We start from the raw sequence: 23,938 nt of genomic DNA, 5'->3' as shown, positions 1-23,938 counted from the left end.
TCAGGGTCGGGTACGAACTCACGACCTCCTGTACACCAGGCGAGGTAGTTAACAGCTCCTTACCACCGTGACGCCCACTGCACTGACAGCTTGGGTGAAGTATGGTCAAACCAACCCGCATAACCCACGCGGCGTGGTGAGTCAGGCCTTCTTCATTTAGCAATTGATAATTATCGAAGGGATATATATAAATAATGTTTATTTTAAGGATTTGTCATCAGTGGGGATAATTTGTTTTTTTTTGTTTCTCTTTACTCGAATACGTGGGATTTGTTTATTTCGACGAGCAATGAAAGCTAATTGAAAACCCTGTGTGTGTGGAGGGTGTGTGTGTGGTGTGTGTGGTGTGTGTGTGGGGTGTGTGTGTGTGTGGGGGGTGTGTGTGGGGGGGGTGTGTGTGTGTGGGGTGTGTGTATGTGTGTGGGGTGTGTGTGTGGGGTGTACGGGGTGTGTGTGTGGGGTGTGTGTGGGGGGGTGTGTGTGTGTGGTGTGTGTGTGGGGTGTGTGGGGTGTGTGTGTGGTGTGTGGGGTGTGTGTGTGGTGTGTGTGGTGTGTGTGTGGGATATGTGTGTGTGGGGGGGGTGTGTGTGTGGGGTGCGTGTGTGTGGTGTGTGTGTGGGGTGTGTGTGTGCGCAAAGTGTGTGTGTGTGGTGTGTGTGGTGGGTGTGTGTGGGGTGTGTGGTGTGTGTGGTGTGTGTGGTGTGTGTATGTGTGTGGGGTGTGTGTGGTGTGTGGTGTGTGTGTGTGGTGTGTGTGGTTTATGTGTGTGGGGTGTGTGTGTGTGGGGTGTGTGTGTGTGTGGAATATGTGTGTGTGGGGTGTGTGTGTGTGGGGTGTGTGGGGTGTGTGTGTGGGGTGTGTATGTGGGGTGTACGGAGTGTGTGTGTGGTGTGTGTGTGGTGTGTGTGTGGGGTGTGTGTGTGTGCGCGGGGTGTGTGTGTAGGGTGTGTGTGTGGGGTGTGTGTGTGGGGTGTACGGGGTGTGTCTGTGTGGTGTGTGTGTGTGGGGTGTGTGTGTGGGGTGTGTGTGTGGTGTGTGTCTGTGTGGTGTGTGTGTGTGGGGTGTGTGTGTGGTGTGTGTGTGGTGTGTGTGTGGGGTGTGTGTGTGTGGGGGGTGTGTATGTGGGGTGTACGGGGTGTGTGTGTGTGGTGTGTGTGTGGGGTGTGTGTGTGTGTGTGGGATGTGTGTGGGGTGTATGTGTTTGGGGTGTGTGTGTGTGTGTGGGGTGTGTGTGTCCAGGGTGTGTGTGTGTGGTGTGTGTGCGGGGTGTGTGTGTGCGGGATATGTGTGTGTGTGGTGTGTGTGTGTACCGGATATATGTGTGTGTGTGTGTCCAGGGTGTGTGTGTGGGGTGTGTGTGCAGGGTGCGAGGTGTGTGTGTGCAGGGTGTGTGGGGTGTGTGTGCGGTGTGTGTAGTGTCTGTGTGTGATGCGCGTGTGGCGCATGTGTGTGTGGGGGTGTGTGTGCGGGGTGCGTGTGTGTGGTGTCTGTGTGTGGGGTGTGTGCGGGGTGTGTGAATGTATGTCTGTACTGTCTATATTTCAATGTGGTTGCGGGGAGCGTAAGTGTAGTGGTTAGCGCGCTGCGCTACAAACCCTGTGGTGACCCGAATTCCATTCTGAATCGGTGTTTGGGCCTCCCATAGGTCGACTCGGCTTTAACAAAAAAGAAGTGGCTGATCCAGCCGCCGTACACAATAAACGTCAGCCCCAGGGAGACAAAGGTGGCCGGGCGTGCCGTGCTTTGTGTGACGTGCCGGCTCTAATAGGCGCTCGCACACACGACGGCACGCCACTGTTTCCTGCTGTCGCTGATGCAACCGCAGCTGCTTCTGCTTTTTCTGCAGCTGCTGTTACTGCTGCTGCTGCGTATTTTGTTGCCGCTACTGATGATGATGTTTCTGTGGTTGCTGCTGATGATGATGATGTTTCTGTTGTTGCTACTGCTGCTGATGATGTTGTTTTTGTTGTTGCTACTGCTGCTGCTGATGATGTTGTTTCTGTTGTTGCTACTGCTGCTGCTCCTGTGACTGTGGCTACTGTTGGTGCCGCCGCTGCTTCTACTTCCGTTGTTGCGACTACTGCTGCTACTTATGCTGTGGCTACTGTTGTGCTGTTGATCTTAATGCGATCTGCGCTTGGCTTCGTGAACATTAATAGCCATGTCACTCGCTTAACTCTCTCTCTCTCGCTGTCATTTGTACGTACATCTTACCTCTCGCTCTCTCTCTCTCCTCCTTAAGTCGCGCACTCACACAGAGACAGAGATCCCCCGTGTCGCCTTTAACAGACTGTTGGGGCAAGTGCTGATAGCGAGCGCCGATGAAGGCCGGCACGGCACGCGAGGGGGTGGGTGGCCAGAACCACGCCCGGCCGCCTTTGTCTCTCCAGTGGCGATGTTTACACACCGCACCAAGTACTCATTTGAGGCCGAGTCGACCTAGGGGAGGCTCATGACCGGTTCAAATAATCGTCACTTGGTGTTGGCCAAATTGAACTCGGGTCGCCGTGTTCGTAGCGCAGCGTAGCGCTAACCGCTACACTACCGCTCCCCCCCACCACACACACACACAGTTCTACACACACACATCTTGGCACATACACACACTCTCAATTCACGTCGCCCCCCCCACTCCCCCATCCCCCCCACACGCCGCTCGCGTTTACATCTGGCAGAGAAATGGTCCGAATGAGTGCGGTGGCCACGTGGAGGAAGAGCCGCTGATACATTTGAGCGTCATGTTGTTGGTTTTCTTTTATTTTTAAACCTGCCGGTTGTCACAGACTATTGCCGCTACCCCGGCATCATCATCATCATCGGCAGCATCATCATCATGAAGTTCACGACACGTGGACAGATGCAGTCACACGTTTGAGAGAGAGAGAGAGAATAAACCCGACTGACTTAACAATGACGTTTAGAATCAATACAACAAAAACTCCACACATTCATCATCGCTAACACAGGTGTTACGAAGAAGGGCCGTTGCCCGAAACGTCGCCGATTATCTATTATTGTAAGACCGCAATTGTATTATTGACGAATGTGTTTTTGTTTGTTGTTGATGTTGTCGTTAATTGTGCGCCGCTGCCAACGCAGCAGCTGCAGCAACATTCAGCGGATAATCAGTTTACAATAAATAGGTCTTCAATCATCGTCACTCGTCATCGCTATCAGCCGTGATCAATCCACTGCTGGATGAAGACCTCCTTCCCCAAGGGCTGTAATCGTAAATGTGTTTTGCCTTAATGTGAATGCTCCCCCCCCCCTCGTTCGGAAGCCTCGCGATTAATTAAGATTCGCTGATACAGAAGAACGTGGGAGTTCGATATTCGAAGAGCGAATGCATTACGAAGAGCGTTTTAGTTAAAATCCTCGCGACTTCAGCGCGTTTCGGACATCATTGCAAACTAAAACTAAACAATTTTTATTTTACCAGGTAAGGCCCACTGAGCTATACAGTTCAACGAAGTGGCTCATCGTATGGACATTTATAGCAGCTAAATAATCTGAACGCATGTTTATACATGCGTAGGAAAAAACCCGCAGGACCAGAAGAAAAGTCGACGCGACCACGAGGAGAACATTCCAAATATATAGGTGCCAGGGTCGGGGATCGAACCCACGACCTTCTATACACCAGGCGAGGTAGTTAACATCTCGCCACCGTGGCATCATGAGGTTAAGGTGTACATGGGCGAGACAGCGTGCGTGAGATTGCATGTGATCTGTCAGTCATCTCAATCAGTAGCCCCGTGTCATTTGGATCTATCCCGTGACCTCCAACCAACAGCGAGCCTTCCACACTTCACGTGGCACCTAGCTTGGCACAAGCGCTGTGGTGATGTCACCTCCACTTCACGTGGCGAATGGCGTCTCCTCTTGCTGTTGATCTGTGTGACTGTGCGTGAGCCTATGGAGTATTGTACCGTACGCCTTTTGGCGTCCTCTGGTCTAACACCGTTTGAGACGAGGCTCAAAAGAAAGCTGTCTCTGGTGTGGACAAATCAGTTTCAAAGACAATGCATTTATTATCAGAGTATGTTTTTTGTTTGCATTGCGACCACAAGTATTGTGGTTAATGCAGACACGATTCCTTGTAAAAGGTTTCAATTTGGTGTTTTAACATCTTAACACCTGTTTTGTTGCCAGAAAAAAGGGGGAAAACATTATCTTATGTAGTATTATGTACGAGTGTGTGTGCGTCTGTGAGTTTTAGTGCAGAGGTAAGGGCACTGCGCTAAAAACACCGACGACCCGGGTTCGATTCCCGCTCATGGCCAACAGCAGTGACGATTATCTGAACCGGTCCTGGGCCTCCCCAAGAGGGTCTTCCATGAATGGGATGTTTGGTCAATAAAATTAATCACTCATTGGTTCACTCACGAGTAGTTCTGTTGTACACTCCTCAAATGAGTACCTAGTGTGGTGGTGCGTAAACATCGTCACTGGGGAGACAAAGACGGCCAGGCGTGGTGCTGGCCACCCACGCCCTCGTGTGCTGTGCCGGCCTTCATAGGTGTTCGCAAACAGCACTTCCCCTGATAGTCACAGGCTATACGGGTCATCTTCGCATTTGTATTCATGCTATGTGTGTAAGTGTGGTTACTATATGTCGGAGTTTTACTGGTAGGAACGAAGTTGTAAACTGAGTGTACCAGCCTGCAATAGATTAATGTGTCCGTCCGTCCCCTTTCAATACTTTAACGAAGTGAATCTCGTGCTGTTGGGGTGTAAAAATAAAATTGCGCAAAATTCCAATGTTCCTACCAGCCCACCCTGCAGGGACCTGTTATTCTGTGTATTGTATGTGCATACGTGTGTATATGTCTGCGTGTGTGTATGACGTCTGTGCATGGTTTGTTTACACAATATTTGCTATCGAGCTAAACGGGGGATCAAACTTGTCAGTGGAAGTGCGTGTCAGGCTCGGTTACCTGCGAGTCGTGTTGACAATAAAACTTAAGTCGGGGGTCTTCCCTCTAGGACACTAAACTAAACAGTTTTTTTATTAATGTTATTTTAGCAGGTAATGCCCACCGAGCTATGTAGCTCTTTTTCAGAAGCGACCTGGCGATCAGAAATGATAGCTCAACGAAGTGGTTTATCAACATCACAGCCAAATACTCTAAATTCACGTTGATTCTAAATGTGGAGGGGAAAACCGGAGGACCCGGAGAGAAATCCACAAGACCACGGGGAGAATATGCAAACTCTAGATATAGAGGCGTCTGGGTTGGGGTCGAACCTACGACCTCCTTGTATATCAAACGAGGTCGTTAACATCTCCCTAGCCACCGTGGCAGTAGTAGTAGATGCGTTCCAAAAAACATTGCACGAGGAGACAGCTGCCTGCCTAGTAGCACACAGTACACACACAGCCCATGTAGTACCAAACAGTACACACAGTCCACAATGTTGTCCCACGTCCTGCATTGGGTTTCTATTTTTAGATTGGCCATATTCTTGCAATACGTTCAGAAGCTCGATGCTGCCAATGTCGAGGCCCTGGCTGATGCTCGCCACGACGAGAGGGCTTCAGCAGAGAGCGAGAGTTCGTGTCGTGTCCCTGTTCCTCCTCCATTGAAGGACCGCAGACCACATTGGTTTGCGAATGTGTGCGGTCCATAGTTTACGTTTCATGGCCACAATCGCACTGTGGCTTAATGCTTCATGCATCTCGATGTACCCTCTATGGGTCGATAGGTATCTCTGCGTGGCTCTATGTATCTTTGGAGTCTACTTTGTGCATCTGAGTCTCTGTGTGTCGATGTATCTCTATGCGTCTCTATGTATTTTTTAATGAGTATATGTGTCTATGCATCTCTATAAGTCTCTATTGTGTCTCTATGGGTTGACTATATGGTCTGTAGTTTGGGTTGCATGACAATTGCACTCCTGTAGCTTGTCCTTAAATGTATATTTATGTATCTCTACGGGTATCTGCGGAACCTCTATGTATCTCTACGTATCTCTATGAGTCTCTATTGTATGTCTCTATGAGTTCACTGAGTGGTCCATAGTTCGGGTTACATGGCCACAATCGCGCTACTGTGGTTTGTGTCTGTAACTGTCGCATTATGAGGGTTTCAGTTTTCAGTTTCTTTATTTTGGTATAGCCCTGTGAGCCATTCGGCTCTTGAATCGGGTGCAACCACAACAAACAAAAAAACAAAAACACGAACAAAAAAACATCTTGAAGTGACTATGTGTGACTGTGCAAACAGAAAATCCATGAAAAAATAGCAAAAATATTCCTGAAAAAAAGCACCGTACACCAACGCTGTGTGCAAAAAATCCCAGTGGGATGCAAGTCAAACAACAACAACCACAAGAAAACTTAAGATTAAGGCCATCAGTCTAACTCCGTACTACAACAAAACAAACATGTCCAAACCAAAAAACGTTTTCGAAATCACCAAAAAATAAAGCCATAATTGCAACGTAACAGTGATCATAGGGACTGTGACCGAATTTTTACATTAAACTAAGTAAATAACATGTAACACCAAATCCTAGAGCTGCATGAGTTACTCCACAACAACAGAAGCATCAGTCGGAGTATACGTAGGGAGATTTACGAAGAACACATTGCCATATGCAAGGACAGAATTTGCCAGATAAAGGAATTGTCACCACTGGTCTGGGATTGTGGGACTATCGGCAGTGGCGGTTCGTATTTCCAAGTTGGAGATAAGTTTAAGATTTATTTATTTCAGATTTCGGTTGTTTAATGACAACTTCACGACGCGCTGATGTCTCGGTGACCACGTGATGCCACTTTTCAGCAGAAGTGCGGGTCGCAGACGTGACGTCGCTTCCGGTGACGTCACGTACCCGGGATCAATCCGGGGCTATATTTTTAAAAATACACGTATGACAATGTGGCATCGAACATTATTCTGATTTTTTTTAATGATCTTATCTTATACGTAATATTTTTGTTATTATTATTACGTGCAATCTTAATGTTGTCTTGGTGTGGTCTGGGACTGTTTTTGTTGTTGTTTTTCTGCCTTGCCCACGTTTGCATTTTCGGTGTTTAAAAAAAACAGAAAACCCCATCAGGAATGTGCTTGCGCTATTTGTACTTATAGACTTTATTTATTCGTATTTATTTAACTTTCGCCAATTGCTTACCTTTTCTATATTCTACACACCGATCGTGTTTGGTATTGTTTGCTGTTGTAACTTGCTGACCCGTCCCTACTGGACATCAGTAAAAAAAAAAGCTTCAATAGCTCATTGGATTCCTCCTCCAGTCTAAATAGCCAGATTTCTGATTAATTCGAAAAGCGAGAAGACATAGGGCGCTGCTGCAGGTTGAGAAGCCAGCATAGTCCACCCCAGGGTTTCCAGGATCAGGTGGACTAATTAGATAATTGTAACACAAGAGGCAGGCAACGTGCGGTGATTATGATGAAGATGCCACCAAGTGCTGGGCTTCAACCAAACCCGTTCTCCCGAGAAGAGTAGCTGTGGGGCCAAAAATCCAAATTCCGCAGGATCCTCCTGAAAGGAGTCTCGCGGCTCTTTGAGGCTCTCTTTAGTTTAATGGATAATTCGAATTAACGATGTCCGTTTCGTCCAGATGACGCTATTAGTTCACGTTTAAGGTAACACGGAGCAGGTGGGCGGCGAGAATGGACTACCGTCTCGCACCCAACCGCATCAGAACGTCTTGAGGCCGAAGCGCTCATCTCCTTCATGAAAGCAAAATTAAAGACGCAAAGCCACAGGAGTGTGACTGTGGCCATGCAACTCAAAACTGTGGGCCGCATTGTGAACCGCTGTAGCCTGAGCTCCTTCAACGGAGGAGGAGGAGGAGGAAGAAAAAGAGCAAAACTTACACAAACTCTAACGAAGCCGGACATCCTCGCAGCAGCAGCGGCGGCTTTTGGCTCAGCCATCGAACAGAGACGGTGGATACCGCATCGCAGCGGCCGCTTTCAGATGACGCGCTGCTGCAGCCGTCTGGAACGCTCTTCCGACATTAGGAAGCCACTATAACTATGCACTTTCAAATCATCATCCAGATTGAAAACTCATTCATTTAGAACTGCTTTTTGTGTTTAGTTGATTGCCCTCCGATCAGTGATGTTGGCTACGAACAGTGTGAAAGAAGTTCAACAAACGTACGAACAAGCCTTCTCCTCGTGGCTATCATGTATTTCGCTCCTTAACACATTGTCATCGTGGGCAAGATACAATAAATGGAAAGGAATACTGTACGTCTGGAAAGAATCACTGACCCATATATATCCAGCCGCGTGGCTCGTGGGTAGAGCGAGTGGCTCACAAGCGGCGGTGCGCGAGTTCAAACCATGGTTGGCTACCACCTTGTGGCGGATGTCAACAGTGGTTGCCATGTGTACGTACTCGCCCCCGTCATGGGAATGTGGAGTTTCAACCACTGGCTCTGCAAGGGATGTAAACGGGAGATGCACACCAATTCCTCGATGCTGCTCATTTGAGCCGGAAATCGGTTTGACTTTTTCTGAGTTCATATAAATGACTAAAATCAGCGCCCCATACGGACCAGCGCTAGAATCCACCTCTCAGCCCAGACAAGATATAAAGCTTTTCTTAAACCATGGTCGTGTTTTCTAATTTAAACGGTTCACAACATATCAGAGGTTAATATATACATAATTATACCCGCGATGAACGAAGATGTATCATTCGATACGGGACCAAAATATTCCCAAATCCTTCATTTATATATCAAAATAAGTTCATAGAGAACCTGGAGTGAATGATGATGATTATTTAGTGGGCATCTAATTTTTTTTAATCACTTCTCATGAACAATTCACTGGCAAGACCGATACACAAGATCGTCAAATGATTTTAAAAATATCGATGGCGGAATACTTTTTTGGTAGCCAGATGGAGAGACACACACTGACACAGAGTGGCCCAAAAGGGCGAATTTACCGGGATGAAGTCAGCGTCACCGTATTCATTCCACAGGATTGGCAGTTGTTTTGATCACAGGATCGTGGGTAAAGGCGCAGCCCTGTAATGTCTTGCCTACGCCACTGCCACTCGAGCTACGGGGGGCGGGGTGCGTATTTTGGCCTCCTCTTCTGTGCTGCGAAGACGTCTCAGAAGAGTGTTTTTTGTGAATCGTTATATATACGGTATGTGATAATATATACGCTATATAGTTATATATGGTATATAATTATACATATATACGGTATATACTTGTATATATGCTATATAATTATACATATATACGGTATATAATTATATATACGGTATATAATTTTATATTTACATGGTATTTCATTTGAACAAAATGGACAAGGGAGCCACGATGGCTAGGAGATTAACTTCCTCGCCTGGGATACAGGAGGGTATGGGTTCGATCCCGACCCTGATGCCTGTTGTATATTTGGAGTTTGCGTGTCTCTGTCCCCGTGGTGGCGAGGATTTTTCTCCGAGTCCTCCGGTGTGTCCCTCCCCATTTAGAAACAACACCACGCGTTTAAAGTATTTGGCTACATTTCCACGTGATGACGATAAGCCACTTCGTTGAGCTACCATTTGTGTGGCCAGGTCACTTCTGAAAGCGAGCTACATGGGGCTCAGTGGGCCTGACATGGTAAAATAAAAATGTGTTTAGTTTCAACTTATACGAACAAGGGTTTCCGATCCTTCACAACAAACACGGCGCCACACGGAGCAATGCCAATTCTTACTCTTTGGTTCTTTGGGTAAAGTCACGTAGGTAGAAAAAATAAATAGATCACAACAAGCGACCGTCCGATCTTTTTTTTTTTGCCAAATTCGTGTCAAGTGCGACCGAGGCAAACGACGAGGACGACCCGCTTGAAGCCAACTTTAAATCTTCATAATGGTCGCGAAAGTCTACGTGTTCAACTTTTAATCTACTGCACGCCAAGAGACGTTCGGGCGCTCAGGCGAGAGCTGTATAGAGGGGTACGGCCGTCGCGGAGACGGAGCGCCGAGATCGGCGCACGTGCAGCGGCGATACAGAACGGACAACGGCACTGCACCCCGAGGGGTGGCGACGGTGTGTCGAAGCCTTCATCCAGCAGCGTATAGACAATGGCTGACGACGACGGAGACGATGATGGGAGTCACGTAGACAGAGACAGATTGTTAGACAGGTAGAGAGGCGGAGAGAGATCGATGAGTGGGCTTCGGGGTAGATGCACAAAGTAGGCGACACGGCACGAGGGAGCGCGACCCCCGTGTCCCCATGCCCCCTCCCCATCTCCCTCCCACCCCATCCTGGCCCCATGCCCGCCCCTCCCTCCCTCCACTGCCACCCTCCCACCCCCCGTCCCTCCTGCAGAGCAAGAAGCGTACAGATCAGCAGCAGTCGCCTCTGACCTACATGCACACGTACACACAAGAGACAAAAGACAAAGGTCCCCCGTATAGCCTCCAACGGACTGTTGGGGCAAGTGCCGTGAGCGAGCACCTACGAAGGGCCGGCACGGCGCACTAAGCGGCCGGGGTGGCCAGCACCACGCCCGACCGCCTTTGTCTCCCCAGTACTCAATGTTTAAGACACCGCCACCAGGTACTCGTTCGAGGCCGAGTCGACCTAGGGGAGGCCCCAGCACCGGCTCAGACGATCGTCACTGGCGTTGGCCGTGAGCGGGAACCGACTTCGTGTGGGGCGACGAGGCAGCGCCCCACGTGTGCAAGCCAAGCGAAACAGACGCCCGGTGCGAGCGCTCGCGTCTGCATATCCACTGCTGGATGAGTCTCTCTCTCTCTCCAGGCTGCGCGGATGGTGGTGGTGGTGGTGCGGGGTGAATTCGTTTTCATTTTTCATTCGAAGCTCGGAAGCTAAGCAGCGTTTGAGCCTGGACAGTGCTCGGATGGGCACACCACGTGATGCACAAACACAAAAGAGGTGCTGTAGGGGTCGCGTGCAGCAAAGGGCACAGCGGCAAAATCTCAGCGCTGTGCTGCGACATCCCCTCCCCCCGCACCCATCTCAACGGGTACTGACCAGCGTGGGGAAGTATGGTCCAATGTCCGATACCCCCCCACAAGGTGTTGGGATGCCCAATCCAGCAGTGGATTGATACACCGGCATGTACAAGGCGCAGCGCGGTGTGCGTATTCGGATACATGTACGGAGTGTGTACGGGTGAGTATGTGCGCGTGTATGTAACGCGTGTAGGCCTATGTGAACACGAATCTAAGAATGTTTACATCCTAAACATCGTCCCCCCACCCTCCTCGTCGTCGTCGTACCAACACACCCAGATCCCTTCCCCCACCTCACTCAACCGGCCTCGCTTACCCCTCCCCTCCTCCCCATGCACCCCACTCTGCCCATGCCCACCTACTCCCCATGCACATCCACTCGTCCTACCTATGCACACCCACTCTTCCTCGGCCTGCCCATGCACGCCCACTCCTCGTGTCCATGCACAGGTTGTCCCCATGCACACCCACTGCTCCTCCCCATGCACTCCTCCTCCCCATGCACACTCACTACTCCTCCTCCTGCCCATGCACACTCACTACTCCTCCTCCCCATGCACACTCACTACTCCTCCTCCTCCCCATGCACACTCACTACTCCTCCTCCCCATGCACACTCACTACTCCTCCTCCTCCCCATGCACACTCACTACTCCTCCTGCCCATGCACACTCACTACTCCTCCTCCTCCCCATGCACACTCACTACTCCTCCTCCCCATGCACACTCACTACTCCTCCTCCCCATGCACACTCACTCCTCCTCCTCCCCATGCACACTCACTACTCCTCCTCCTGCCCATGCACACTCACTACTCCTCCTCCCCATGCACACTCACTACTCCTCCTCCTGCCCATGCACACTCACTACTCCTCCTCCCCATGCACACTCACTACTCCTCCTCCCCATGCACACTCACTACTCCTCCTCCCCATGCACACTCACTACTCCTCCTCCCCATGCACACTCACTACTCCTCCTGCCCATGCACACAATGCGCGAGCCCTTTGACCTGCGCCGTAGGAAGCGTGGATTAATCCCAACAGAAGAAGAATCAGGCTCGGCAACAAAAACAAACAACCCCGTGAGATGCACGAGATGTTAGGGCACTTCGTAAAAACAAACAATTCACCGTTAATATTATTGATTCATCGTAAGACGATTGGTTGTCATCACGCTCAGAACACGAGAGGCAAACGTAACGCGAGCAGGAGGCAGCAATGCGTCAAACAGAACGCAGTCTGAGAGTAAGGGGAGAGTAAAGTCCATCTCCACATCTTACGACAGTCGTAGTATTGAAACGGTGTGACCCGAGCTTGGGAAACGGACTACTACCACGACTACTACTACTAACTCGTGGTTGAATGCAGTGGATTGGCTGGCGAGGATCGCTCCCTCGAGAGAAACACCTGTTAACGGATGAATCACGATTTATATATATATTTTAAACTCATCTTCCAAATATTGATGTTATTCAATGATGTTTGTTATCATTATCATCACCACCACCAACAACATCATCACCGCCACCACCACCACCAACATCACCACCACCACTAACATCATCATCATAATTATCGTCATACTACAGATTAGTTGAAAGATGTTCAGTTAACATTCTGGTTGCCATTCTGTTCATAAACTTGGGATGAGCGATATGTATATATTACAAATAAAAAGCAGTCCCAATAAATGTTATTTTCCAAAACGCATATCCTTTGCTTTGTTTTCAGAGAGCGTGACCTGAACCAGAGTCGTCAACGGCGTTTAAAACGGTGTGGACAGTTGATTCTGATGGCTTGCCATCGGCACCTGTGCACGTGTGTTGTGTGTATACGTGCTTGCACGTGTGTTGTGTGTATACGTGCTTGCACGTGTGTTGTGTGTATACGTGCTTGCACGTGTTTGTGTGCGTGCACGTGTGTTGTGTGTATACGTGCTTGCACGTGTTTGTGTGCGTGCACGTGTGTTGTGTGTATACGTGCTTGCACGTGTTTGTGTGCGTGCACGTGTGTTGTGTGTATACGTGCGTGCACGTATTTTTTGTGTATAAGTGTGTGCACGTGTTAGTACGTATACGTGAATTTGAAACAGATACATGAAACGGTTTTTGGTCTCCCCTAGGTCGACTCAGCCTTAAAAAACGAGTACCCGGCGCTGTGTAACATCGGGACGAGGGAGACAAAGGCGGCCGGGCGTGGTGCTGGCCGCCCATCCCCCCCCCCGTGCCAGCCTTCATAGGTGCTCGCTAACAGCACTTGCCCAAAAAGTGTGTAAAGGCTATACAGCTGATATTTGTCTTATATAAATATAAGTGTAGGTGTCTTGAGTTCGTCTCTGCAAGTCTGTACGTTAATAATATTATCAAACAGGGTTCGTTCGAGCGAACAAAGCTGTGGACCGGTCTAGCAAGCCGACTGCACATCTGTGAGAAGTAACTTTATAACTCCTCCGGGAGACAAAAAAACTAATATTTTTTATTCTGAAGAATGACTGCTGATGACATCCAGAAAGTCTAAATCATGTTTGTGTGATAATAGTGTGTACGCATCCAGTGGTGTGTGTATCAGTGTATGTATATGAGTATACGTACATGTGTGTGTGTGTGTGACAAAAGGTGCGTAAGTATGTGTATTGTACTTTATATGCATTGCTTAATTTCAGCGGGAAAAATGTATTTCAGCGGGAAAAATGTGCCCGCTATCCGGCACGCCACATCCAGTATACCACGTAGGAGGCTTTCGCGACCAATGTCATTCATAATAAAGGTTTTTGGGATAGATCACGTAAGTGTAAATGTTGTGTCGTAACCCTCCACCACCCGATACAGCCATTTTTAAGGGATTTGTCACGTAAACAAAACGCCAAATAGTTACTACAATTAGTTAATACTTGCAGTAGTAACTAATTTGCAGTAGTAATTACTTGACGTTTTGTTTACGTGGACAAATCCCTTACTAATTGGCTGTGTCGGGTGGTGGAGGGTTACGACACAACATTTACACTTACGCGATTTATCCCAAAAACCTTGTTTATGGACGCCACATCCAGTAGACCTCCTCGCGATGGCTATGACTCCCAAAGTTCCGTGACCTATTACCAGTCTAGCAGCGACAGGGAGAATAATCAGCGAGAAATGAAGCCCTGGGTGGTGCACGTGTGTGAATAACGTGTGTGTATGTACTGTGTATATATGTGTGAGTAACGTGTGTGTACTGTATATATGTGTGAGTAACGTGTGTGTGTACTGTGTATATATGTGTGAATAACGTGTGTATGTACTGTGTATATATGTGTGTGAATGTGTGTATGTGTGAATGTGTATATATGTGTGTGTATATGTGTGTATGTGTATATGTGTGCGCGCCGATGATTTGGTAATAGCTGCTCATTCAGAGGAGGAGTTGGAGACGCTGCTGCTGAGACTGGAGCGTGCCACTAAGAGAAGGGGCCTTACCATCAGCCCCACCAAAACTAAGCACCTGCCTGGGTATTTTGTACCATCGGACACACCACCCCCACAACTCCAAATCGGTGATAGGGCAGTTGTGGAGAGAGTGGAGAGAGTGGAGAGTTTCCCATACCTGGGCAGTGTGCTCATGACCGGCTCAAGTTTAACAGCAGAGGTCTCACTCCGAATCAGTCGAGCGGCAATATCTTTTCATCGGTTGCGTAACACTGTGTGGAAGCGACCTGGTCTGTCGCTCCGCACTAAGCTTCAGGTCTTCTCGGCCACGGTCATTCCCTCCCTTCTCTACGCTTGCGAAACGTGGAACCCCCTAATGGAACATCTTCTCCGGTTAGAAACATTTAGGCTGGCATGCCTACGATCCATCCTGGGTTTGACCAGACTGGATTGTGTGAGGAGCTCACAAATCCTTGAAAGATTTGGGCAAGGTCCCATCGGTGAGCTCCTCCGGCGGGCAAGGCTGCGTTGGCTGGGTCATGTCGCCCGCATGCCCAGCCACCGCATGCCGAAACAGCTTTTGTTCGGCCGGATCGAGGGGGCTAAACGGGCGCGGAACGGGCTAGAGAAGAGATTGAGTGATGTGGTACAGGAGAACGTGGAACTGAGTGGACTTGCCGATGACTGGTACCAGCGGTGTCAAGATCGGCCTCTGTGGAGGAGGCTCGTGAAGGACGCGACTGGGCAGTTGGAGGTAGTCGCCCTCCAACAACAACGGAGGGCGGAGGAGCGACGCTCACAACAACGAGCGGAGCACCGGGTGGCTAGGGAACAGCAGGTTGACACAGTAGGGGGCACGGGTGGTGCATCAGCCAGTCATCTCAGTCATCTCAGTCAGTCGACCCGTGGGACCTGGGTCTGCCCCGTGACCTGCCAGCGGGCGTTCTACACTTCACGTGGCCTCAAGGTGCACATGGCCTGGCACAAGCGTCGTGGTAACGTCACCGCCACTTCGTGGCGAATGGCGGTTGTTGTTGTGTATGTGTATATATGTGAATGTGTGTATGTGTATATATGTATGTGTGTATGTGTATATATGTATGTGAATGTGTGTATGTGTATATGATGGGGAGCGATAGAGTAGCGGTTAGCGCGCTGCGCTATGAACGCTCACGGCCAACACCAGTGACGATTGTCTGAACCGGTCCCGGGCCTCCCCTAAGTAGACTCAGCCTCAAATGAGTACCTGGTGCGGTGTGTAGTAAACATCGCCACTGGGGAGACAAAGGCGGTCGGGCGTGGTGCTGGCCACCCACCCCCTTGTGTACCGATCCGGCCTTCATAGGTGCTCGCTAACAGTACTTGCCCCTACAGTCTGTTAAGGCTATACGGGGGATCTTTATCTCTGTGTATATGTGTGCGCGTGTGTTTAGTGTGGCACAGTTGCAGAGCCGGTAGTTATAAAAGTCGTATTTGTGCAAACGCCACCGCCCAGTTATACAACACGAACCAGTGTGTGTATGTATATACACAACTGCAAAGATCCCCCGTATAGCCTTAACATTATGTCGGGGGCAAGTGCCGTTTGGGAGCACCTACGAAGGCCTGGCACGGCACACATACTAAACACACCGACACGTGCACACAGACACGTGCACACAGACACGTGCACACAGACACGTGCACACAGACACGTGCACACAGACACGTGCACACAGACACGTGCACACAGACACGTGCACACAGACACGTGCACACAGACACGTGCACACAGACACGTGCACACAGACACGTGCACACAGACACGTGCACACAGACACGTGCACACAGACACGTGCACACAGACACGTGCACACACACACACAAAGACACGTGCACACAGCGACAGGGTCCAGTGCTGTTGAGCATGAACCTGCATAGTCCTCTATGTATGAGTGAAAGGGCTTTCGAGCGTGTACCGGCATCTTCCACTGCTACACACACAAAACAAATAGTATATAGCCTGTGTTGCAAGGGTGTGGGAGCCGTGGCGCAACGGTTGCCGTAACACGCCGATGTACCCAGGATTCGATTCCCGGCCAGGGCTAACAATCGGTGACGAGTAGCCTAGCCCTCGGGTTGTTTCAGGGTATTGTTCTGCACGGAACGTCGGACACCGTGAATAACAACACATCGGGGAGAAATAGGGAGCGGCAGTATGAGCAGCAGCAGGACGGTCATCCTTCACCAAGCCCGCTCTGACCAGCGCGGCGAAGTATGGTTCAACAATCCACCCCGAGGAGCGACAGGGCGTGAGAAGGCTTTCTTTCATCCAGCGGCGCGCGGGCGTGGGGGAAATTGACAAATGGGACGTCAACAATAAAATAAAACCCCGTGCTAGAACCGGTACAGTATATATATACAGTCTATAATCGGGCGAGGGTGCAGAATCACAATCTCTGCAAAATGGACGGGAGGGCATCTTCTTGCTGAGACTCCAACATCTGCGTGGTGAACCCAGGGGCGTCCTGCCTGCCCGAGTCTGCTGTTCACGTCAAGACATCGACGCTGCCGGATTCGCGTCGGCCTGCGGAATCCAGGACGGGCGGGGAAGAGGCCGAATTGGCAGTGCGACTCGCACGTGCTCACCCACATGTAGACATGTGAACATGGAAACATGCAAACATGTAAACATGTACACTGGCCGTCGGTTGTGGACGTCTGCCCTAAGCGGGCTTCTCTGTTCGTCTCCTGCCTTTCCATCCATGGCCGGATCTCCGGATGAAATGTAAATGTATATGATGATGATTATTATTCCTCCTATCGTATGCCCCGATAGAGCAAAGAGTTCTGCTGATATTTACTTTCGCCCCAAGGACTGCGCGAGTCAACCTCTCTTACCCCCCCCCCTCCCCCCCAGTTGTCGTAGCTGCTGGTGATGACGGTAAGCCGACTCGGTCACGTTTTAGCAAAGTAACGAGGTGACGACCTCCAACATCGTCAACTACATCGCGCCAACGGGCACACGGCGCTTTTCCCGAAATGGCCGTCTCATTGTTGTGGCGCATGCTTGCTGTTCGCCGGTTGTTGTCGCCGTCCCATTGTTGTGGTGGTGGTGATGGTGGTGGCTGGTGGGCTGTTGACGTGGCTGGCTGCTGCGACGGATGATTGTTGTTTTAGTGGATGGTCGTTTTGGTGCCTAGTTGTAGCAGTGGATAGTTGTTGTAGTGGCTGGTCGGTTGGTTGTTGCAGTGGCTAGTTGTTGCTGTTACTAGCTGATTGATGTAGTGACTGGCTGGTTAATGTAGTGGCTAGTTGATGTAGTGACTGGCCGGTTGGTTGTTGCAGTGGCTAGTTGCAGTGACTAGCTGGTTAATGTAGTGGCTAGTTGCTGTGGTGGACAGTTGTTGCTGTGGCCAGTTATTGTAGTGGCTGGCCCATTGGTTTATACAGTGGCTAGTTGTTGTAGTGACTAGCTGGTTTATGTAGTGGCTGGTTCATGTAGTGGCTGGCTGGTTGATGTAGTGGCTAGTTGTTGTAGTGACTAGCTGGTTGATGTAGTGGCTGGTTGATGTAGTGGCTGGATGGTTGATGTAGTGGCTAGTTGTAGTCACTACCTGCTGTGGTGGGTAGTTGTTGCTGTGGCTAGTTATTGTAGTGACTGGCTGTTTTTTTTGTCGTGGCTTGTTGTTGTGATGACTGGTTGGTTGTTGTAGTGGCTAGTTGATTATGGTAGCTGTGTGTTGTCCAAATGCTAAAACGGTGAGCGATGTGAATGTATTTGTGTTCGCTTCGTTGCTGTTACTTTATTTAATTTGTTTGGCTTTTACAATCGCGGTGACCCCCGCAGGGGTCACGCTTGCGAACGACACTCCTCCTGCTCTCCTTTGAGTCCTCCTCGCCTGGTTACAAACAAATTAACACTTTGAACGATTTCACAATGGAATGCACTGCCCGAATTCGTGTTCATGAAAGTAGACACGCGTACGTCCTTTAAAAAACATGTGTGTGCGTGCCATTGAAGAGTATAAATTAACTCTCTGTTGCGTGCGTATTGCGAAGTCGAATGTTTGTAAGGTGGACTGGGACACCACTGGAGCCGTGCGGGATGAAGACGGGGTGAAGAGAGACCGTCCATCCAGCAGTGCATTTAGAATGAGGTGAATACTGGAATGTCAAATGTGTGTGTAAGTGGATTATTACACGCTTCAGTGCATAGCCGGCCATATAAATGTTATCATTATCACGTGTTAGAATTCACGTATTTAAGAACATTAAATGTCACGTGGTGCTCAACACAAAGTGTGTGTGTATATACACACGCACTGGCTGTGCGTGTGTGGGAGTGTCGTATTTAGTGTGTGCGTACGTGTGTATTTGTGCGTATGGGTTGTATTGCATCATGTTTGTAGTGTACGTGTTCTAACCCTGTATGGGTTGTGTACGTGTGGTTCCAGTGTGTTGTGCATGTTGTATGTGGTATATTGTGAGTGGTACATGTGATTTTGTGTGTGTGTGTGTATACGTGGATGTGTGTGTGTGTTTACGTGGATGTGGCCGGGCATGGTGCTGGCCACCCACTCACTCGTGTGACACAGCCCCGGCCTTCATAGGTGCTCGCTCACAGCACTTTCCCCAACAGTCTGTTAAGGCTAGACGGGGGACCTTTGTCTTTGGTGTGCCGAGGGGGGGCGGTAATACAACGGGTAGCACGCTGCGCTACGAAACCGGTCACCCGAGTTCGATTCCCGCTCATGCTCCTGGGCATCCTCTAGGTCGACTCGGCCTCAAATGAGTACCGAGTACGATGTTTAAACATCACACACGAGGAAGACCAAGGTGGCATGGCGTGTTGCTGGTCACCCACCCCCTCGTGCACCGTGCCGGCCTCCACAGGTGCTCGTTGTCTTCGCGCTGTGTTCGCCTACCGTGAACACCACGCAGACCAAATATCACTCTCGCCAATTGCAAACTCTCAACCGCCCTTCTTTGCCAAGCCCCCTAACCCCTGCCGCAACCATGTTTTCCTCCTATCTCATCTTCCCTCCACCCCCATCGCCCCTCACCCCCCCCCCAACTCCTACCCAAATCTCTCCCCTACATCTCACATCCTCCAACCGCCACCAACCAACCAACTCCCACCCCCCCGTCTTTCCATATCAACAGGGACGGATCAAGGCTAATGGGCGGGATGAGGAGGAGGCGGGGGGGGGCTGCTATAGTTTGGGGGGGCAATCCCCTGCCCCCTACAATTTGTAAATTAAATTCCTACCCCTTGACTGGGTCACCACCACAGCTCTTGGCTCGAGCCCTTTGTTGAGATATTCATGAAATGTTCACTCGGAATCGTGAAGTTTAAACGCGTGTTGTTGTTGTTGTTTCCCTTTCATGTAAACAAACAAAACTCGTGTCTTTATTTCGGCAAGTAACCTGGAGCGAGCGCTCCGCGTAGCGACGTTATCTGCGCCAATCACGGCGGCGCATGCGTTGAGATGACTTTGATGATTTTTGTTGCCTGTGAATGTCCAAAATGACGGGGCCACTATGTTGAGCTATCATTTGTGGTGGCCAGGTCGCTCCTGAAAAATAAGTTGACAAACCTCAGTGAGCTTTGTCTGGTAAGATGGGGATGGTTTAGTTGTATTAGTATGTGTTTGGGTCGATTTGTTTACATTTCCTGTATTTCGCGCTACTGTCGTGTTTGTGTAACTGTTGTTGTAACGTGCTTACCCCATACCCCAACTGGACATCTGTGACAAAGAGCTTTATAGCTCATCGGATTCCTCCTGCAGTATAAATACAGATTATGATTCTGTTAATTGGTGTAATTAGCAGTGCTGCTGCTGCTGTTGGTACTGCACACGCAGCGTCAACCACCACGGATTCCAACACAATCGTACGCAGCGCGGCCTTTGGAGGATACACATGAAAATAATAGGCGATGTTTCGAACAATGCCCCTTCCGAATGGCCACGTGCTATGTAGGAGGGGCCATTGTTCTAAACGTCGCATATTACATGCGCATCCTATGCACCTCCGATGGGCACGGATGGCTACGTACGGTGCTAAACAAGTTCAACGCGCGTCCTTATCACGATAAAGTATTGCGTTTGAACCATTATAAAGCAATGTACAGTGTAATGTTGATTTGAAGCGTTCGTGACTGCAGGGATCCATACTCTTTGGTTCTTTCGGTAAAGTCACGTAGGTATAAAAATGTAATTAAATTTAGAAAATGGTAAAATAAAACAAACAACAATAGTGTGTATAAAAAACACACAAATTCTGGGCCCTCTCGATTCCAGAGGCCCGGCCTGTTGTTGTAGCCACTGCGTTAATCCGGGCCTGCAGTCCAGCTGTGGCGTAGGCAGTCCATTCGCTCGGTGTGCGAGTCGCGGTGTCTGGTGGACACGTGTTTTGATCGCGATTGCCGCTGCCCACAGCGCGGCCCCAATAGGTGCTCGCTAACACCACTTGCCACCACAGCCTGCGACAGCGTACACGGGAGTTATGCTTGTGTGTGTGTGTATATGTGTAAAGTATAGCGGGGAGCGCGCTCGGCTACCAATCCAGCGAGCGGGTGTGTGGGAAGCGGCGACCCGAGTTCGATTCCCGCTCACGGCCAACTTCGGTGACGTTGATGCGAGCCAGTCCTGGGGCCCCTGCCCCCTAGGTCGACTCAACCTCAAATGAGTACATGGTGCGGCGTGTAGTAAACATCGGCGCCAGGGAGACAAAGGCGGCCGGGCGTGTTATTGGCTACCCATCACCTCTCGTGTGCCATGCCGGCCATCATGGGTGATCGCTCACAGCACTTGCCCCACGGAGGATGTGTTGTTATAACGTATTTATTTTTTCGAACAGTAAACACGGGGAGTAGGGATTCACTCCTTTGGCCGGATGAAGAAGCCTCGCCGAGTCGCACGACTCTGCGTGTCGAGAGGATGGTGGCCCCGACCGATACAATTCAACGGGAGTTCGACTTTTGCGTGGAAGGAAACCCGGGAGCCCTGGAGAACATCCCCCCCTTCCCCACCACAACACGCACCGTGTGCTCAGCACGGATGGTTGTATTGAATAATCCACCCGCTGTACTGACTTACATTGGCCATAGCCTGCGGTATTCCCAGGACAGTCTCCGATTCGAGTCCAGTACTCGCCAAGCTCCTAGCCTGCTTAGCTTTCGGTGGCTAGGTGATGTTAACTACCTCGCCAGGTGTTCAGGAGGTCGTGGGTTCGATCCCGACTGTATATTTGGAGTTTGCATGTACTCCCCGTGGTAGCGTGGATTTTTCTCCGGGTCTTCCGGTTTTTCCCTCCACATTTAGAATGAACGTCACTCGTTTAGAGTATTCAGCTGATATGCATTTCCATGTGATAAGCCACACTTAGTTGAGCAATTATTTGTGGCCAGGTCGCTTCAGAAAAAAAGAGCTACACAGCTCAGTGTGCTATGCCTGGTGAAATAAAATAAGTTTAGTGTAAGGGCGGCCGTAATTACAAACCGGACCATCCATCACTGCAGGTGAGCCTCGGCACCTCGAGCAAGCACAGCAGACAACCAGAACAATTCCCCGCCTAAGCTGTACAAGGTCCCCGCCCGTTGGGGGGGATTACACGTGCCCGTTTGAGAGCACATGCTAAGGCCGACAACGACACACGAATGAGCGGTGTGGCCAGGACCGCCTTTGTCTTCCCAATACTGAAAAGTTCGGGGGGGGGGGGGGGGTGGTAACTGTGTCGACCTCGGCGGAGAGAGGAGGCCCCAGAACTTGGACAGTGCAGCAGCGGCGTCCACAGCAGCGGCGTCGGCTACGAAAGGCGAAACACAAAGCCGAGAAAGTCGCTGCCACTGCGACAACTGCCGGACGGTGCCTCGCCTCGTGGGGCCGAGCCCCAGAGAGAGCCTCGTGTGCCAAGAAAACACGACAGAGGCAAAGATCCACCACCACCACCACCGCTCCGTATGGCCCTGAACGGCGAAAAAATAAAAACTCAGTGCCGGCACCGGCACGAACGAGAGAGCGAGCGGGTGGGTGGGTTGGTCAGAAGCGACGGCCGGCCGCCTTTGTCTCTGTCTCCCCCACCCCACCACCACCTGATGTTCACACACGGCACCGGGTCTAATTTATTTCAGGCTGAATCGACCTAGGGGAGGCCCAGGACCGGTTCAAACATCCGCAACTGTTGTTGGTCGCGAGCGGTAACTCGAAACTCGGACCGCCGGGTTCGCAGCGCAGCGACAACCCCAAGGCGCAACCGCTCCGCGCGAACAGCGCGCAGCACGAGAGACACAGCGCCGTCCGTACTCACGCGCAGCATCGCCAAATCCACTGCTGGATGAGGGCCTCCTCCACGCCCGTCAATTGGCCATACTTCACCGCGCGGTGCTCCACGCGAAGACTGCGCGAGTCGGATGGAGTGACGAGCACGTGTGCCTGTGTGTGTGTGTGGGGGTGTAGCCAGCCGCCTGCCGTCTGAGTGATTCACGCTGCCGGGCTACGCCATCGAAGGCCGATGGGTTCGATTCCTGGCAACGATACGCGTTCACCGCCAGCGGGGGGGTTGGTGCGATGCTGTAATTGTAATGTGAACAAACAAAAAAAACTTGGACTGGGCCTCCTCTGGGTTGACTCGGCCTAAAGTCAGCCGAGCGTTTGGCGATGCCATGAATATTATCAGAAGGGATTTCAAACTCCGAACAAGTACTATGTTGTGCAGGCTGCATGTGTGTGTTCGAGCATCCACAGTACAATTGCTCCGTGCTAATGCTTATAGAAGACAGCCGGTCAAAAAATGTTTGAGAACGTTAAACCGTATATACAGCAGTGTGGGGTGGAGCGGTGGCGCAGTGGTTAGCGCACCGCACTGTCAATCTAAGCACGATTCCCATCCACCGGTCATGCACAAGCCCCCCCCCACCGCATTAACCAAAGTGAAGTATGGTCGATCAACTCGCTCGACCGATATATGCATAGCCATGCTTCGTCCATCCAACAGTGCCTTGGCAAAGGGCTGTGGATGATGATTCGTGACGTATCACAACACACACACACATTTGAATACAATACCTCGCATCAATATCACAATCATCATCAGTGGTCATGATCGTCATCGCCGGCGTCGTCGTAACAATAACTACCTGTTGTGTTATAATCAACTGCGTGTGGCTATTACAATGCACGACATCCACTCGCCGTACGTTCACGACTCAAAGAGAGCCCTGGAGGGGAAAACCTCAGCATATTCGTCACGAACACTGTGGCCTTAAAACGAATTGAAACGCATGCAATCGGCGACGTTTCGGGCAATAACCCTTGTCTACAGCGCGCAGAGAAGCCAAAGAGAGGGTGGCAATCGTCGTGGAAGATTAGCGATGACACGTGCAGCGGGGTTTTCCTTTCATCAGAAAATCGCTTCCCACGTGTGTGTGTATATGTATACACACACACACGTGGGAAGTGAACAACATTCATGTACTCACACACACACACGTGTAGGGGAGCGGCAGTGTCGTGGTTAGCACGCTGCACTACGGACCCGGCCACCTGAGTTCGATTCCCGCTCACCAGTGAC

At 50.4% G+C, this 23,938-nt stretch overlaps 1 protein-coding gene across 3 annotated transcripts in view; it reads right to left on the bottom strand.

Annotated features, from left to right (window-relative positions):
- Positions 1–23,938, bottom strand: part of LOC116938868 (uncharacterized) — a 75,222-nt gene that overhangs the window by 42,527 nt on the left and 8,757 nt on the right. The window contains exon 1 of one of the 3 annotated variants that reach the window (XM_076060322.1): positions 22,676–23,824. The exons of the other annotated variants lie outside the window; for them this stretch is intronic. Within the exon in view, the coding sequence (XP_075916437.1) occupies positions 22,676–22,684 (9 nt within the window). The 5' untranslated portion in view covers positions 22,685–23,824. Of the gene's footprint in view, positions 1–22,675; positions 23,825–23,938 lie in introns of those variants that run through there. 3 annotated transcript variants of the gene reach the window in all.

The sequence above is a fragment of the Petromyzon marinus genome, chromosome 4 (assembly GCF_048934315.1).
Source record: "Petromyzon marinus isolate PM22_M1 ecotype Great Lakes invasive population chromosome 4, UKy_Petmar_22M1.pri1.0, whole genome shotgun sequence".
NCBI lineage: Eukaryota > Metazoa > Chordata > Hyperoartia > Petromyzontiformes > Petromyzontidae > Petromyzon > Petromyzon marinus.
The sequence above is the reverse complement of the archived record's forward strand: the minus strand, read 5'-3'. Positions and strand labels throughout refer to the sequence as shown.